The 15,255-nt window shown below is 44.1% G+C and overlaps 1 protein-coding gene across 1 annotated transcript in view; it reads left to right on the plus strand.

Moving 5' to 3' along the window:
• Positions 1–488: 488 nt before the first annotated feature.
• IQCA1 (IQ motif containing with AAA domain 1) overlaps positions 489–15,255 on the plus strand; it is a 91,721-nt gene continuing 76,954 nt past the window's right edge. Inside the window, exons 1-4 of the mRNA XM_009077091.1 lie at positions 489–800; positions 4,174–4,287; positions 6,366–6,548; positions 7,156–7,227. Coding sequence (XP_009075339.1) covers positions 489–800; positions 4,174–4,287; positions 6,366–6,548; positions 7,156–7,227 — 681 coding nt within the window. The remainder of the gene's footprint in view (positions 801–4,173; positions 4,288–6,365; positions 6,549–7,155; positions 7,228–15,255) is intronic.

Below are 15,255 nucleotides of genomic sequence, written 5' to 3' on the forward strand. Positions count from 1 at the left end.
ACTACTGGGGCTGTAGCTTCAAGCATTTGGAGGATGCTTCAAGCATGTTAAGAATGAAGTTGAAAAGCTTTTAACTTGTAAGCTTTCATTAATAAACAGCATTTAAAGATTCCGATTATTAAAATAAACGAAAAGAGAAACTTCTCCTAATGGTTCCAAAGATACTTTGTAGTTAAAATCTCTTTATAAGTGCAACAGTTCACGTTTCCAGGCTTGCACACACAGATCCCTGACATCTGGCAAACCTGGGAACAGGTTGCCCAGGGAGGCTGTGGCTGCCCCAACCCTGGCAGCATTCAAAGCCAGCTTGGATGAAGCCTTGAGAAACCTGGTCTGGTGTCAGGTGCCCCTGCCCAGGGCAGGGGTTGGGTCTGAATGATCTATAAGCTCCATTCCAACCCCCAAAATTCTATGACCATTGTGTGCTAACTCTTGCATTCATGTCAGGTGAACCCAGTCTCCTCTTTTCAACCAGCACTTACAATACGATGTGGGCAGTTGCCCAGAAGGAGCTTGACATCCTGCTTCAGACTGAAAGCCAAGAGTTCCTCCAGCCGCAAAAGGACTGCACCAAAGTGTTCAAGATGCTAGCCACTGCCTACATCAAATACGTGCAAAGCTTCCGAAACCTGGAGACAGCCCATGACCAGCTCATTCACCAGCAGAAGCGGGCACTGATCCAGCAGGTGCTGGATGGCGTGATTGGCCGGATCCTGGAGATAAAAAAAGAGATGGTGAGACTGGAGAACTCCGAGTGTCAGTACATGGATGATATTCTGATGGATTTAAAGCTTCTCCCGGTAGGTCTACCTCTATTATGAGCAAATTCATAGGGACTTGCTTGTCCCATATTTAAGAAGAGTCACATTTACTCATAGTCTGATGTTCTGCCCAGCAATTTATGTTCTTGCAGAGTCCGAGGAGTACTGGGTGATTAGTAATTGTGGCATTTTCATTAATGAGGAGGGTATATTTGATCTATGATGAGCATTATATATTGGAGCAGGATTTTAAAAACTGATCTACTTGATCAATATGTTGCCTTTCTGCTTCTCCATTATAGCACAGGCTCTGTGGATCTTTCTCTTGCACATGAAGGCAGAACATGCCTTATTACCTATTACAACATGAGTTTCTGTTCACAGAATCCTAGAAGAGCTTGGTTTGGAAGGGACCTTAAAGCTCATCTCATTCCAATCCCCCTGCCTGGCCCCAGGCCTCTGCCAGAGGTTGCAGATGGTGCTGGAAGTAGAATAGACTGGTTAGGTTGTTTGTGGCACAACAAACTACTACAATGAGACATTTGAGACAAATCCCTTAAGGTGAAGGAGGCAGGAGCTGGAGGATGATCGGTGCCCAGGGCTGAGAAGTGCCTGGTGTAAAACAGCCCTCGACAGCTTACGAGCCGGGAATATGACAATAAGGCAAATTCTCACAGCTCTGCTCTGGAAGGAGTAGGAAAAGTGAGCTGGGAAAGGTGGTTACTTCTTTCGCAGACAGCTCCATCTATTGTCACGTTCAGGTACCGCTGCTTTGCTAAAAGCAGCTTAAATTCCTGCTTTGACTGGGGTCCCAGTTCTGAGATAAATTACCTGATATCATTATGGCATCATTCTGAGATCTGCAAATATGTTTCTGGTTGCCACTGCACAGCATTTCATTCTGCCAGTTTAGGATTGTGCTTGCTGTGAATTTTCCCCAGCTCTCTGCCTTCTACATCAATCACTAATTTAAACTATTTTAAACTATGAGAGAGTATAAACACATCTCTGGGGAAACTAATCCTTAAGATTGTATTTTGAAATCCTTAAGCACTGCTGTTTTCATGCCTGAGCAGTAAATCCACCTGCAGCAAAAGGTTGGCAAGTCTGAAATGTCATGTTTGACATCTATTAGAAAACAAGCATAAATTCAAATTCCTGCACCACACCTTAACTTTAAGAAGGCATAACATACCTACTTGCCACGAGAGGAATCAGTCAGGGAGGAGAGGTCAGACTTTTTCAAAAAACACATTTTCCATAGTAGATAAGAATAGGTAAGATTTATGGTGGGTTTTTTTATAAAATAATCAGTGTTCTTGGTTACAGAGCAAAATTACTTGACAAATAACTCCTGTTTCTTAAAGAGTCTGCCCAGAAAGGGTATCCCTAGTCCTTCTTTTTCCTGTATTATCATGGGCTAAAATCCAGCATGATTGCAGGCAGAGAACACAGCATAATAGTCTCATTTTGTATCTTATGTGATGATATTGCATATTTTTTTCTATGTCACTGTAAGGCCAAGCTTCATATTTCTCTAGTTCTGTGCCTCATGTTTTTGTGCACTTGCCTTCCAACATCCAGTCACTCCATTTCCTGGGGTAATTGCGAAGGTATTTGGATCCACAAATCCCATGTGGAGCCGGGAGTGGCTAAAAAGCTGAAAATTTGACTTGAGGATAAACATCCCAAGCTGAACTTTTCAATGCTGGGCCCCAAAAAAGGTTATGAAGAGAAGCAGGCTCCCCCTCCCTTCCAGCCCGGGAGCTGTGTCTTTGATCTCGTCTTTGCTGTCAGTACAAGTCACAGTCCAAAATCACTTATAACTAAAGGCCAGGTTAGGCATCAGGGATACTCATCACCCCTACACTGACTCACACTGCTACCTGACAGCATAAGAGCCCTCTCATCCCTCGTGAGGGTGTCTGCACAAACCACTTTAGTTCTAATCCCTCGAGAAAGCCAGATTTCTAATCCACCCAGAGCAATTTGCACTCTCAAAGTACAACATGTAATCATTGCCATCAACAATCAGGGGTGTTGGGAGGTGCAAACAGGGATCTTAACAAGATAAATATTTAGAAACTTGTAGCAGGCCAGACCTCTGCATTGATAAAATTATCAGGGATAAACACAGTCCAGCTTGGAAGCTTTCTCATGCTGCCCTGATAGGGGTGTCCTGGTCTGCACAGTGTGCAGCCGAGGGAATGAGTAATGAAATCTGTGAGTTGGCAGTTCACAGGAGTTATTTGCTGGGGCCACATCCCTGCAAATTCTTGCTTCAGAAATTGGAAGGCCTTAGGGCTCACAAGCAGCACATGTACCATGCAACTGGGTTAGAGCAGGAGCAGTGCTGGGTCCTTACAGTCAGTTCTTTTCTCCTCCTACCTGTCCACACCAAAGCTGGCATCGAGGCTGCACAGGATCAAGTCAAAGGTGTCCCTGAGCAGGTCAAAGCACACCAGTTTCCATAGCAGACAGATGAGGGAGTACTGATAGTGCAGCACCAAGTCTTGCATCTGTCTTGGGCTTCACATGTACCTGAGGACAAGTTATTGTGTAACTTGACTGTGTCTCCTTGTGAGCAGCACTGTGGGATAAGTGCTGCCTGACTCCCCATCCCTTCTTCGTTCCTTTTGGGCAAAGTCATGTCTTGAGGAGATATCCTAGGTGATCCTGAAACAGCATATAGGGGGCATGGCAGCAGCATGAACCAGACCTATGAAGACGCATTTCCCCCCGAAGAAATATACTTGGCAGTATCTCTAGTTCTGGAGAGGCTTTTTTTTGTCTGCCTGTTTGTGTCTCTTTTCATTTCTCATCTACAGGAGAAGAATCAGGAGAAATGTAAATCAGTTACATCTTTTTTTAATGCTGGAAAAGACAGCGATTTCTAGTCAAGCCTGATTTTAAGGTGTGACTGAGACATTGCAGTCACAGACAGGAACAGTTTCTCTACAAGTCAAAATACCTGTAGAAGAACTGAATTGTGCTTTGGTTCCTTGTAACAGTTAAAAAAATGCAGGAAAACAGAACTATTTTTCATGTTGATCAGAACAAGAAGTGAGATGCTAACACAACCAGAGGTATTCAGCTCAGTGGAAATCGTGTTTAAATTTCCGTCAACCCTGCCAAATATTTTAACAATTTGATAGTGTAATTGAGCCATAATGCAAAGAAAGCGTTCTGGGCTCACATGGTTCAGAAGCTGGGTTGATTATTTTTTATTTTGTTGAATTAGGCCTTAAGTAATTGCAAAGTAACAGCAGCTGTTACAGAGGTCAAATTCCCCAACCCTCCAAAATATTCCACAAACTCCATCCAGTTTAATTGTTTGGTAAAGGTGATCAGTTCATCAGTAGTGTGATTTAAATACAGTGCTAAAAAGCATCATATGATTTTCTTCCTCTAGGAAGACCTAGAAATACCCATCCCAAGGTACTTCATTAAGGAAAACCTGGAAGTCCTGCGGCAGAGGGAGAAAGCCCTGGATGAGATTTTGCTGGATGCTGGTTTACAAGAGGAGGTAAGTGTCGCTCATACCTACATATCATGTCTAAGTGCTGTAGTCTGTAGCCACATGTGCCTGAGCACATGAGCCACTGAAGTGAGAAGTACTTTTCTAGCAGTTAGGAAGTAAAAGTCTGTTTACAGATAAGTCACAGACAGAAAGTAACATTAAATTTTCCTGTCTAGCAATATCCAGCCACATCTCGTGTCTGGTTAAGGCTGAAATGAATCATCTTTGCTTAATGCATGTGAGAGTGTCAGAGAAAGGGCAGCAAGTTTAGTAGGTGCTTTATTTCTCTGGTTAACCCGCATCACCTACTACTGAAATCAAGTCGGGCTGAAGTTTCCTGGACCAGGATTCCTCACTGGAGCAGGCAGAACTCGGAGTTCAGGTCAGCACAGCTGCTGGCCTTCAGTTGTTTATAACCTCTGAACAATGAGCATAGTCTCTTCCATGCAGCTACAGAGCTGCAGCTGCTTGGAGGAGTAGAAAATTGAGTTTAGACAGCGCAAAAGTCATTACTGGGAAGGACATGAGCTTTCCAGTGAGGACTGGTCTGGATTTGATATACTTTTGACCTTTTGGAAGTAGCGCATTGCTTACAAGGAGGAACTCCTAACCCCTTGAAATAAACAACTGTGCCTACATGCCTGGATGACTTACATTCATAGATGTTGTAGCCATAAGAGGCAGCCCTGATAGACCACTTAGTCAAAGTGGTGCACATTCTCCACCGGTGATTGTGCTGGTGGGGGAAAGTCTGCATGTTGGTGCCACAAAATAACAGATGGAAAGTTCCCAGGGATAGAACAGCCCCAGAGAGACAGAGGCAGCCTGCAGAGGCAGACACAGGATCTCTGCTAGGTGCTGTAATGGGCAGCTATGGTCCTCCTGGTCTCCACAGGAAAGCTCTGGGTAAATTCTCTGCTCTTCTACTAGTCTGATGTTGGTCTGTGGAGATCCTGTTTTGGCACTTTCTGTCTTGAAGTCTTTTTGTTACTCAGAGTTTTACTCTCACTCCTCTTCAGCATGGCATCCAATACTATGTGGTGTATAGCCAGCTCACCTGAGAGCATGGCTCCCTTGCTAGGCTGCCACAGAGAAGTACAGGATAAATATGAGTAAAATCAATGTGAATCCAGTGCCCTGTGCTGCACTTCCAGCTCAGCCACCTCTGGGATTGCCAGTGGGTTGTCAGCACTTCAGCCATGAATCGTAGCAAGCTGTTTACACTCAGGAAATCCTACCTGCTGTGTGACAGACCACTGAGTTCTCCAGTGTCTGTGGCAGTGCTGTTATGAGCAGTCCAACATAAATCAAAACCAGTGGAATTCAGATGAGGAATCTGCTCTGCAGGTTGTTTCTCCTTCTGTGCAATTCTGTTATAGAAAGCCCTGCTGAAAGCATAGAACAGTAAGTGCCATGCAATCTATAGAGAAGCATTAGGTATAGTCTGTCTCGAGCTGGGCATTACCATCAAGAAAGGACATTAATTTAGCTTTTCCATGGAGAGCATGAGGATTCTCAAGAGTGGGGAGTCCCTCTCCCCAACTCCACTGTTCTGATACATTTCTCCCCAAGCCTCTTTTTCCTGGGCTGGGCTGACTCAGAACAGCCAGTCCTTCCATTGAGTAGACAAACTGGGGTCCCAGCAGCACATCCAGAAACCCATTCCTTCAGAAAAGGATAAGGATACCCTAAGTAATCCTCCTTTTAACAGGACAAAGCCCCATGGTTCTTTATGTCTTTTTTTCTCACAGATAAGGTTCAGCCAGGATGCATAAGCCATACAGAGCCATTGTGGCTCCTACTGCAGCACCAGGTTTTCCTCACCACACATCAACACGTCAGGTTCACTTTCTCCTGAAGGTCCTCAGAAAAACACATCTCACTAGGTATCAAACCTCCAAGATATTGCAAGACAGCACTGGCACAGGAGGCTCTGCTTGTTTGTGACAGGGAGGTTTTTTACCTTAGGCAGTTTCCACAAGTAGTTCATTCATTGTTTCATTTGCTAACTGGGTAGGCAATGAACAAAACATATAACTCTCTTACTTTTCTTTGTTCATTCCTTTCTGGCTGTGTTGTTGAAGAAACACGTCAAGGCCATGACAGTCGAAGAAGCTGTCAGAGTGATCCAGACTGCAGAGCGGGCTCGCCAAGGTCGCTGCCGAGCAGCATTCATGAAGCAAATTTACCTGAAAGACAAAATGCAAACTAAACCTGAGGGCCAGATGGGTCCAAGCCCAGATGATGCTGCCATTTTCATTCAAAAGGTGATTTTCTGATTTAACAACTACTCTGGCAAAGCCAAATCACAGTGTTTTGTTCAGAAAAGCAGCAGTAGACAGAAACTCAGCTCACAGAAGGGGAAGCACTCAGAAATTATGACTTTCGGGGTGTTCAGCAAGGTGAAGTACATCATTTGAACCACTTAGCCAAACAAGACAGGACCTTAGGTATGAGATCAGTGGAAACTGTCCTGCGCTGGCAATGTGGGATGACTTTGCAAACTACATGGGGTTTTTTCCGTTCTGATTTCTGTGATGCAGTTGCTCTTTCTGGCATCCCTTTGGAATTCAGTACATCTCAGAACTCATGCCTTTTCCTGTGATCTCCAAGGAAAGATTTCACTCCATATCTTGACAAATTGGCAGAAGGACATCAGTGCTAAATTCCAGAAGATAGACCAGGGTGAGGGGATAACAAACCTCAAAATTTGTTAAAAAATTAGAAATAGCAGATGGCAACCTGTTAAAAAGCAATAGTTTCAGTGGTATATTGTGCCTTTCCTTCCTTTATGTGTTTTTTCCTGTGTCTGCCCCAGTAAAGGAAGCTGTAACAAGGCCCATTTATCTCATTAGAGTTTTGTTTACACTTCAGGTTTGGCGTGGATATATCCAGCGCAAGGAAACAGAGAAAATGAGAGAAGAGGAAATGATATTATTGGGGATGGTAAGTGCTGCTGCCTAGAGAATACAAAATGCCACACTCTTTTCTTCAGACTTCTATAATTCAGCACAAGAGGAGAAATTAATTTCTAGGATTCTTGCTGTTTGAGAAGGAGTCTCCAGGGGATCCAGAACTAAACTGAAATGATAGATGGCACAGGACTAGCACAATTTGTCTTGTGCTGAATGCTTTAGTGCTGTCTGTTCGTAGCCCAGTGTATGTGGCAGATGTGAAATGGGCTGTGTAGGATTTGCCCCAGGTTCTAGGGAGTTTAACCCAGGTGTGATAGAGTAAGGAAATTTTATTAGTCAACTTTTCAGTTACGATTTCAAGACATTGCAGCTGCTGTGTTTTTGGAGTAGAATTCATATAGTTGCTAAGGTTAGAAAGGCCCTGTAAGATCATCAAATCCAACTATTAGCCCAGCAGTGTCAAGTCCATCACTAAACTATGTCCCCAAGTGTCACATCTACACTTCTTCTGAACCCTTCCAGGAATGGTGATTCCACCACTGCCCTGGACAGCCTGTTCCAGTGCTTGACAGCCCTGTCAGTGAAGAAATTCTTTCTAAAATCCAATCTAGTTAAGGCAGCAAAGTCATCTTTTCCCACCCCTTTGCAAGCCACTGCATGTGTATGTCAAGAGTGAGGAAGAGACATTAGAACTGGCACCTTAATACTTCAGTATTTCATAGAATCATAGAATCAACCGGGCTGGAAAACACTTCCAAGGTCATCAAGTCCAACCCTACCGTCATTATTAGACTATGGCACTAAGTGCCACATCCAGTCTCACCTTAAAAGCCTCCAGGTTTCACCTCTCATTCTAGGGATGGTGAATCCACCACCTCCCTGGGCAGACCATTCCAATGCCTGATCACTCTCTCCATAAAAAATCTCTTTCTAATATCCATCCTAACCCTCCCCTGGCAGAGCTTGAGTCTCTGCCCTCTTGTCCTCCTGCTGGTTGCCTGGGAGAAGAGACCAACCCCCACCTGACTCCAACCTCCTTTCAGGGAGTTGTAGGGGGTGATAAGGTCTCCCCTGAGCCTCCTCTTCTCCAGGCTGAACACCCCCAGCTTCCTCAGCCTCTCCTCATAGCACTTGTGCTCAAGTCCCTTCACCAGCCTCATTGCTCTTCTCTGGACCTGCTCCAGCACTTCAGTATCTCTCCTGAACTGAGGGGCCCAGAACTGCACACAGTACTCAAGGTGTGGCCTCACCAGCACTGAGTACAGGGGCAGAATCACCTCCCTGGTCCTGCTGTCCACGCTGTTCCTGATCCAGGCCAGGAATTGCCCTTAACTACCTTGCAAGGTTATGAAAACTAATTGTGCCCATAACATACATCTCACATCAGTTAAGAATAACCTTTGGGAAATAACATGTACCTTTACCTAAGCTGTGCCATGTTAAACACAGAGAGCACCTTATGGGTTATTACCTTTAATATCTGCTGATCATTAAGAGTAAGTGTGGCCAGCATAGCTAATCAGAGCCTTGGGTGACAATTTTGCCTTTGTTGAAGACAGAATTCCCAGTGATTTTAACTAGTGCAGACCTAAATGGTGAACACTTGGGATGTACTGAAAATGAGTTATAAATTACATCTTTTGCAAAACAAGGGATTGTTTCCTATCAACTCCCACAATGGTTTTTGTCAAGTCTCTAGACTAGAGTCTTGGGAAGGAAATCTCAGTCTGGCATCAGTCACTGGGGGATTCACAGGCAAGCCCTCATTTCGTGGTGGCCAACAGTGGGAGTAGCTCAGAACTAGAATGTTAATAGCCTAGTTTATGGGGAGCATAATAGAATCTATATGATCGTGGGGATGAAGGGAATTGAAACCAAACATACCTAGTGTATTCATTTCCTGACCTCCATTTAGGAGCAAGAGAATTGATGTTTGCTACTCTGCACTCTGACTCATTGCTCTTTATCAAGTACATAATCAAAGGATGTACGGAAAAAATCGATACCTTTAGATAAAGAAAAAAAAATCCCAAAAACCTGCTTGTTGTTCTAGTGCTTTTATATTCCCTTGTACTTTTCATGCTGCATTCCCTTCCGTGGTCTCTGCAGGAAGTGAGTGGTGGGCAGACACTGGCTCCCACTGACAGATTGGCAGTGGACTCCAGAGGTCAAGTCTCTTTGATGTATGATCACATCAGCCCTCTAAAAAATTACCACAGACCTTCATGTGTAAATATGTTGAATTTGCTTTTCTAATGCTGCACGACTTAGATAGATTAGGAGACCCAGCCATCCATTACTCCAGGTCCATCCCAAAGGAGACTCCACTTCTGCTGCAGTAAACATAATTTCTCTTATAATTAGGGCTGTTTTTAAAATGTCTGTGTTACTTTCAGATGGAGACTGTTTTGCAAAAAGAGCTGGTCCATTTGAAGTTCTGGATAACAATTTCTGGGAAAATTCAATTGTGTTGACCTAAAATCAGGAAAATAAGTATAAAACCCAGCAATTATCCAGTCTTAATTCAGTATGATTTTCATTACTGTCTACTTGCTTCACAGAAAGTTTTGTATCTTTTCTGGAATTTGATTCTGTTTTATCTTTTGCTTGATGACAGAGTAGAAACCTATGTTGCAGGCATTTTTCTTGGCTCAAAAGTAAAGCCTTGTTATTTTATCATTACTTATTAAAGCCTAATTGCAGGAACAGTATGATTCCCTCAGCACATGTTTTTCTAAAACTCTGATAAATCACACTCTGCAATGCCAGTTTCATTTGGAAAGAGGAGCAAGCCTCACTAAGAGCACATACATCTTGATAACTGTATCCTGAACTGTTTCCTCATCTTCCTCAAGTTCGTGCCATAGTGCTGTTTACTGCCCGTTCCAGCATGGCCACCGTAACCACTGCTCCAGGCACAGGTCTGTGTTTGAGCCACACCAGTCACACTGAGGGGACAAGAAAACACGTTAGTGGTCTGAACATATGTGTGATGTCTGAACAAACCTGCATTTCCTTGCTCTGCCTATTTTACCATTACAGCTCAATTATAATATACTATTTTTCAGCCTGGAAAAGAGAAGGTTGTATGGAGACCTCAGAGCAACTTTTCAGTATCTGAAGGGGCTACAAGGGAGCCAGAGAGGAACTCTTTGTTAGGAACTGCAATAATAGGACAAGGGGTAATGGGTTCAAGCTGAAGGAGGGAAAGTCTAGGTTGGATGTGAGGAAAAGGTTGTTTCCTGGGAGGGTGGTGAGACACTGACACAGGTTGCCCAGGGACGTGGTGACTGCCCTGACCCTGGTGGTGTTCGAGGCCAGGTTGGATGAGGCCTTGAGCAACCTGATCTAGTGAGGAGGTGTCCCTGCCCATGGCAGGGGCTTGGGACTAGGTGATCTGTAAGGTCCATTCCAACCCCTAAATTCTATGGTGATGATTTTTGCAGTTCTTAGACTGGTGCCTACTTCCACATGTCTGTTTCTGCCATTTATGAACTCCCTGCTGCCAAACGCCTCATGAGAGGCTTCTGTGATTGTTTCGTTTTGCTGCAGAGCAGGTTAGCTATCAACTTGGTGTAACTGGATGTGTGAAGTGGTTTTTGGCAACTGCCTTGTCTCAGGGTAATTCAGAGCAGCCCAAGCCTTAACAGGCTCTCCTGACAGGGCAGACCCTGAAGGAAGTTAATACTCATAATCTCAGAACACAGGCTACTGGAAAGAGGAAAGGCTGGTTTTAAAATAAAATGTTAGGATGAACAGGTTGCATCAGGCTGATTTATGGAAGGGGAGGAGGAGCCTAGGAAGGAGAAGCACAAAAAGACAAGTTCTTCTCCCCAGCTCCACTGTTCTGATACACTTTTCCCCAAGCCTCTTTTTCCTGGGCTGGGCTGACTCAGAGCAGCCAGTCCTTCCCTTCCAGTAGACAAACTGGGGTCCCAGCAGCACATCCAGAAACCCATTCCTTCAGAAAAGGAAAACATTCCATACCCTACGTAATCCTCCATTTAACAGGACAAAGCCCCGTGGTTCTTTATGTCTTTTTTCTCACAGATAAGGTAAAGCATAAGCCAGACAGAGCCATTGTGGCTCCTACTGCAGCACCAGGTTTTCCTCACCACACATCAACACGTCAGGTTCACTTTCTCCCAAAGGTCCTCAGAAAAACATGTCTCACTAGGTATCAAACCTCCAAGATATTGCAAGACAAGGCAGCACCAATTTAAGGGCTCAACCTAGTTTTGCAGCTTTGAGTCAGGGATTCTCCCAAGGCCTGGCCATCCCCTTGCTCATCTTTTCCCTTAACAAGCACAAGTAATCCATCCCAATCCCATTGGAGCCAAGCGCTCTACATGCTCAAACAGTTTATAGGGTTAAGCCTGATTCTGGTCATGCATACACAAAAACCTTATTGTCTCGTGGGGACAGTTTACACAGCTCACACTGCTCTAGTCACAAATTTCAGCCCTTCTCAAGAGGTTGTGGTGCAATACATGATGATCTGTGATGTATCTCCTTGGATATAGAGGAAGGATGGTGTAAATATTGTATATATTTCCATCATCCTTCCTCTATATCCAAGGCCATGTTGGTTGGGTCTTAGAATCGTAGAATCAACCAGGTTGGAAAAGACGTCCAAGAACATCAAGTCCAACCCCACCATGGTTACTATGGCACTAAGTGTCTCATCTTCAAAACCTCCAGGGGTAGTGAATCCACCACCTTCTTGGGCAGACCATTCCAATGGCTGATCTCTCTCTCCGTAAAAAAATCTCTTCCTAATATCCAACCTAAACCTCCCCTGGCAGAGCTTGAGTCTGTGCCCTCTTGTCCTACTGCTGGTTGCCTGGGAGAAGAGACCAACCCCCACCTGACTCCAACCTCCTTTCAGGGAGTTGTAGAGGGTGCTAAGGTCTCCCCTGAGCCTCCTTTTCTCCAAGGCTTGGAGCAGCCTGGCCTAGTGGGAGGTGTCCCTGCCTGTGGCAGAGGATGGAACAAGATGAGCTTCAATTCCCTTCCAACTCAAACCATTCCATGATTCTGTGATCCTTTCCACATGGAAGGATGCATATGGTCTTAAATAAAAAAGTTTCCTCTCCTTTTTACCTCTTTTAAGCATACCCTAATTTAGGCATGTTGTCTTGGATAACATTTTTATTTATATCTGAGAAAACAGTCTGCCAAACATTCTTCCTCTGAATTCCTGGTAAATATAATCCAATTCATCCAGTCAGAAAAAAAAATAAATCAGCATTTCCCAGAATAACCTTCTGTGTAAACATTACAGACTGTGGCTAAATAAATATCACCCAGGGTTTAAGAAACTGCAAAGTCCATGAAGTGAAATTTAAAATATGTCTTCAGCTTGTGAATTTGGGGAGTGAGTGCAGTGGTATAGGCTAGGCCTGTTTGCACCAAGCCTGAAATCACAACCACTTCTGCTTTACCTACAGTCTGGATGTCAGCACAAAGTTCTCTGTTACTGCACCAGGCATACGTGTGCATCTAAGCAGTGGCAACTAATCTGTCCCGTTTCCAAAAGAAATTTTAAACCTGCTTATTTCTGAAACAGGAAGACCCTGAGAAGTGAGAGTCATGCTAAATAATTGGCCATTCATTGGCTGGAGTCACACAAACAGTGAAATCACTGCCTTGCAGTGTCCAACACATACTTGCCATCTTTAGTACAAGTTAAACAGCATTGTCCAAGTAAAATATCAGAAATAAACATACCCAAAATTATATAAATTTATACGATAACGAATAGAAATATTTACTCCAATTCAAATTTTCTTTATCTTCTTAAAAAGTGCCACATGCCAATGTTTTTCTACGGATGTGTTCTATAAATCTATAAACAACTATTTGCAGTATTTTTTAACAAGGTCTCCTGCCACAAATTCTTTGTTTGAATGCATATGACAATTATTTTAATTGGCAAAGCCATTAGAGTGAGTCACAGAGTAGGGAAACTTTAATGAATACAATCTATTTTGCTTACTTGTTCCTTTTTTGTGCCTAATTTAGGAATTGCGCTGTATAATTGATGTGGCTGTTGTGTACCATGGAACCTACATGAGTACAATTTTCCTTTGGGGGATTGGAACTAGATGGGCTTTAGGAGCTTTCAACCCACACCATTCTGTGACTCTGTGGTTCATGGGACAAAGGACCTCTCTAAAACACATTCCTCCCTCAGCCAGACAAATTGCACTGAGGAAACAAGAAAGCAAGAGCACAGCTAAATCCCATATCAAACTTTTGAATGTATTTTCGATCACAGCTTCAAATTCAGTAGAATCATGTCTTAGGATCATTAAATTGTTCAGGTTGGAAGCATAGAATTTAGGGGTTGGAATGGACTTTACAGATGATCTAGCCCCGACCCCGTGCCATGGGCGGGGACACCTCCTCACTAGATCAGGTTGCTCAAGGCCTCATAAAGCCTGACCTTGAACACTGCCAGGGTCGGTGCAGCCACCATGTCCCTGGGCAACCTGTGCCAGTGTCTTACCAGCCTTAGAGTGAAAAATTTTTTCTCACATCCAACCTAGAATTTGCCTCCTTCAGTTTGAAACCATTACCCCTTGTCATATCACTGCAGTTCCTAACACAGATTCCCTCTCTGACTCCCTTATAACCGAAAGTCTAACAGTTATAAGTAAGGAACAGGCCCCAGCTGCTTTGGTAGTAAATTTTTTAGTCTCCTACTAAGGAGTTACTTGCTCATGTAGTACAAATGTAAAAAAAAATAAATTCTCACTTTCATTACTAGTGAAAATAAACAACTCTTAAAAGTACTTACTTTAAAAATACTTACTTTGCTTAGGAAATAAAGCTTCTCCTCCAGAGAAGAAAACTCTACTAGTACTGAAACTCCGCAATCTACAGCAAAATGCTACACCACTATGGAATTATTACAATTACAGACAATACTGGCTGCAGCAGAACATTTTCTGAAGTCCCATAAAACCATGGAGCATGTGTTTCAGCTCTGCTCTGTCAGGTCTATGAAGAGAAGCTGTCCTAAATTAAGTACCCAGTAATAAAAGCTGCAGTAAATCTACCTTTCAGGCATAATATGAATGTTAGCCTTAAAAAGGCGAGTAAAATGAAATGTATTTATTTCACTGGAATGAAGACTATCTCCCCTCGTAAGTGTCGTTGTAATGGAACAATTGAAGAGCAGTTAGTTCCACAGCGTGACGCCTCCTCAGCGTGAAAGTGTAGCCGTAAGCGTGTTCAGCCAGCCTGCACACCTCTAAGTGTTTCCTAATGAACAATAAAGCAGCCTCTGTGGGAAGGGCTGCTGAGCTGACTCAGCACAAGGGCAGGTTTTTCAGGCCAGGGAAGAGTGATCTGTGCAATTGAGGTCCTGAGTCAAAAACAGGAAACAGACTGGGATCTCCATAGAATCACAGACTGGTTTGGGTTGGAAGGGACCTTAGAGAGCATCTCATTCGACTCCCTGCCATGGGCAGTGACACCTGCCCCCTAGACCAAGGCTTCATCCAGCCTGGCCTTGAACACTGCCAGGGTTGGGGCATCCGCTACCTCCCTGGGCAACCTGTGCTAGTGTCTCACCACCCTTGCCTCAGCAACAGGGAAGAATTGCTTCCATATATCTGATCTAAATTCCCCCCTCTTTCAGTCTGAATCCATCACCCCTTGTCCTGTCACTACAGTTCTTGATGCAGAGTCCTTCTCCAGCTTCCCTGGAGCCCCCTGAGACCCTGGCAGGTTGCTCGTAGGTCTCCATGCAACCTTCTTTCCTGAGGCTGAACAGCCGCAACTCTCTCAGTCTGTCTGTGTAGCTTCCATATATCTGATCTAAATTCCCCCCTCTTTCAGTCTGAATCCATCACCCCTTGTCCTGTCACTACAGTTCTTGATGCAGAGTCCTTCTCCAGCTTCCCTGGAGCCCCCTGAGACCCTGGCAGGTTGCTCGTAGGTCTCCATGCAACCTTCTTTCCTGAGGCTGAACAGCCGCAACTCTCTCAGTCTGTCTGTGTAGATGAGGTGCTCCAGTCAACTCCATGTCCTTCATCATGTTGACTTACCC

This window comes from Acanthisitta chloris, unplaced genomic scaffold, assembly GCF_000695815.1.
Source record: "Acanthisitta chloris isolate BGI_N310 unplaced genomic scaffold, ASM69581v1 scaffold15416, whole genome shotgun sequence".
Lineage (NCBI taxonomy): Eukaryota > Metazoa > Chordata > Aves > Passeriformes > Acanthisittidae > Acanthisitta > Acanthisitta chloris.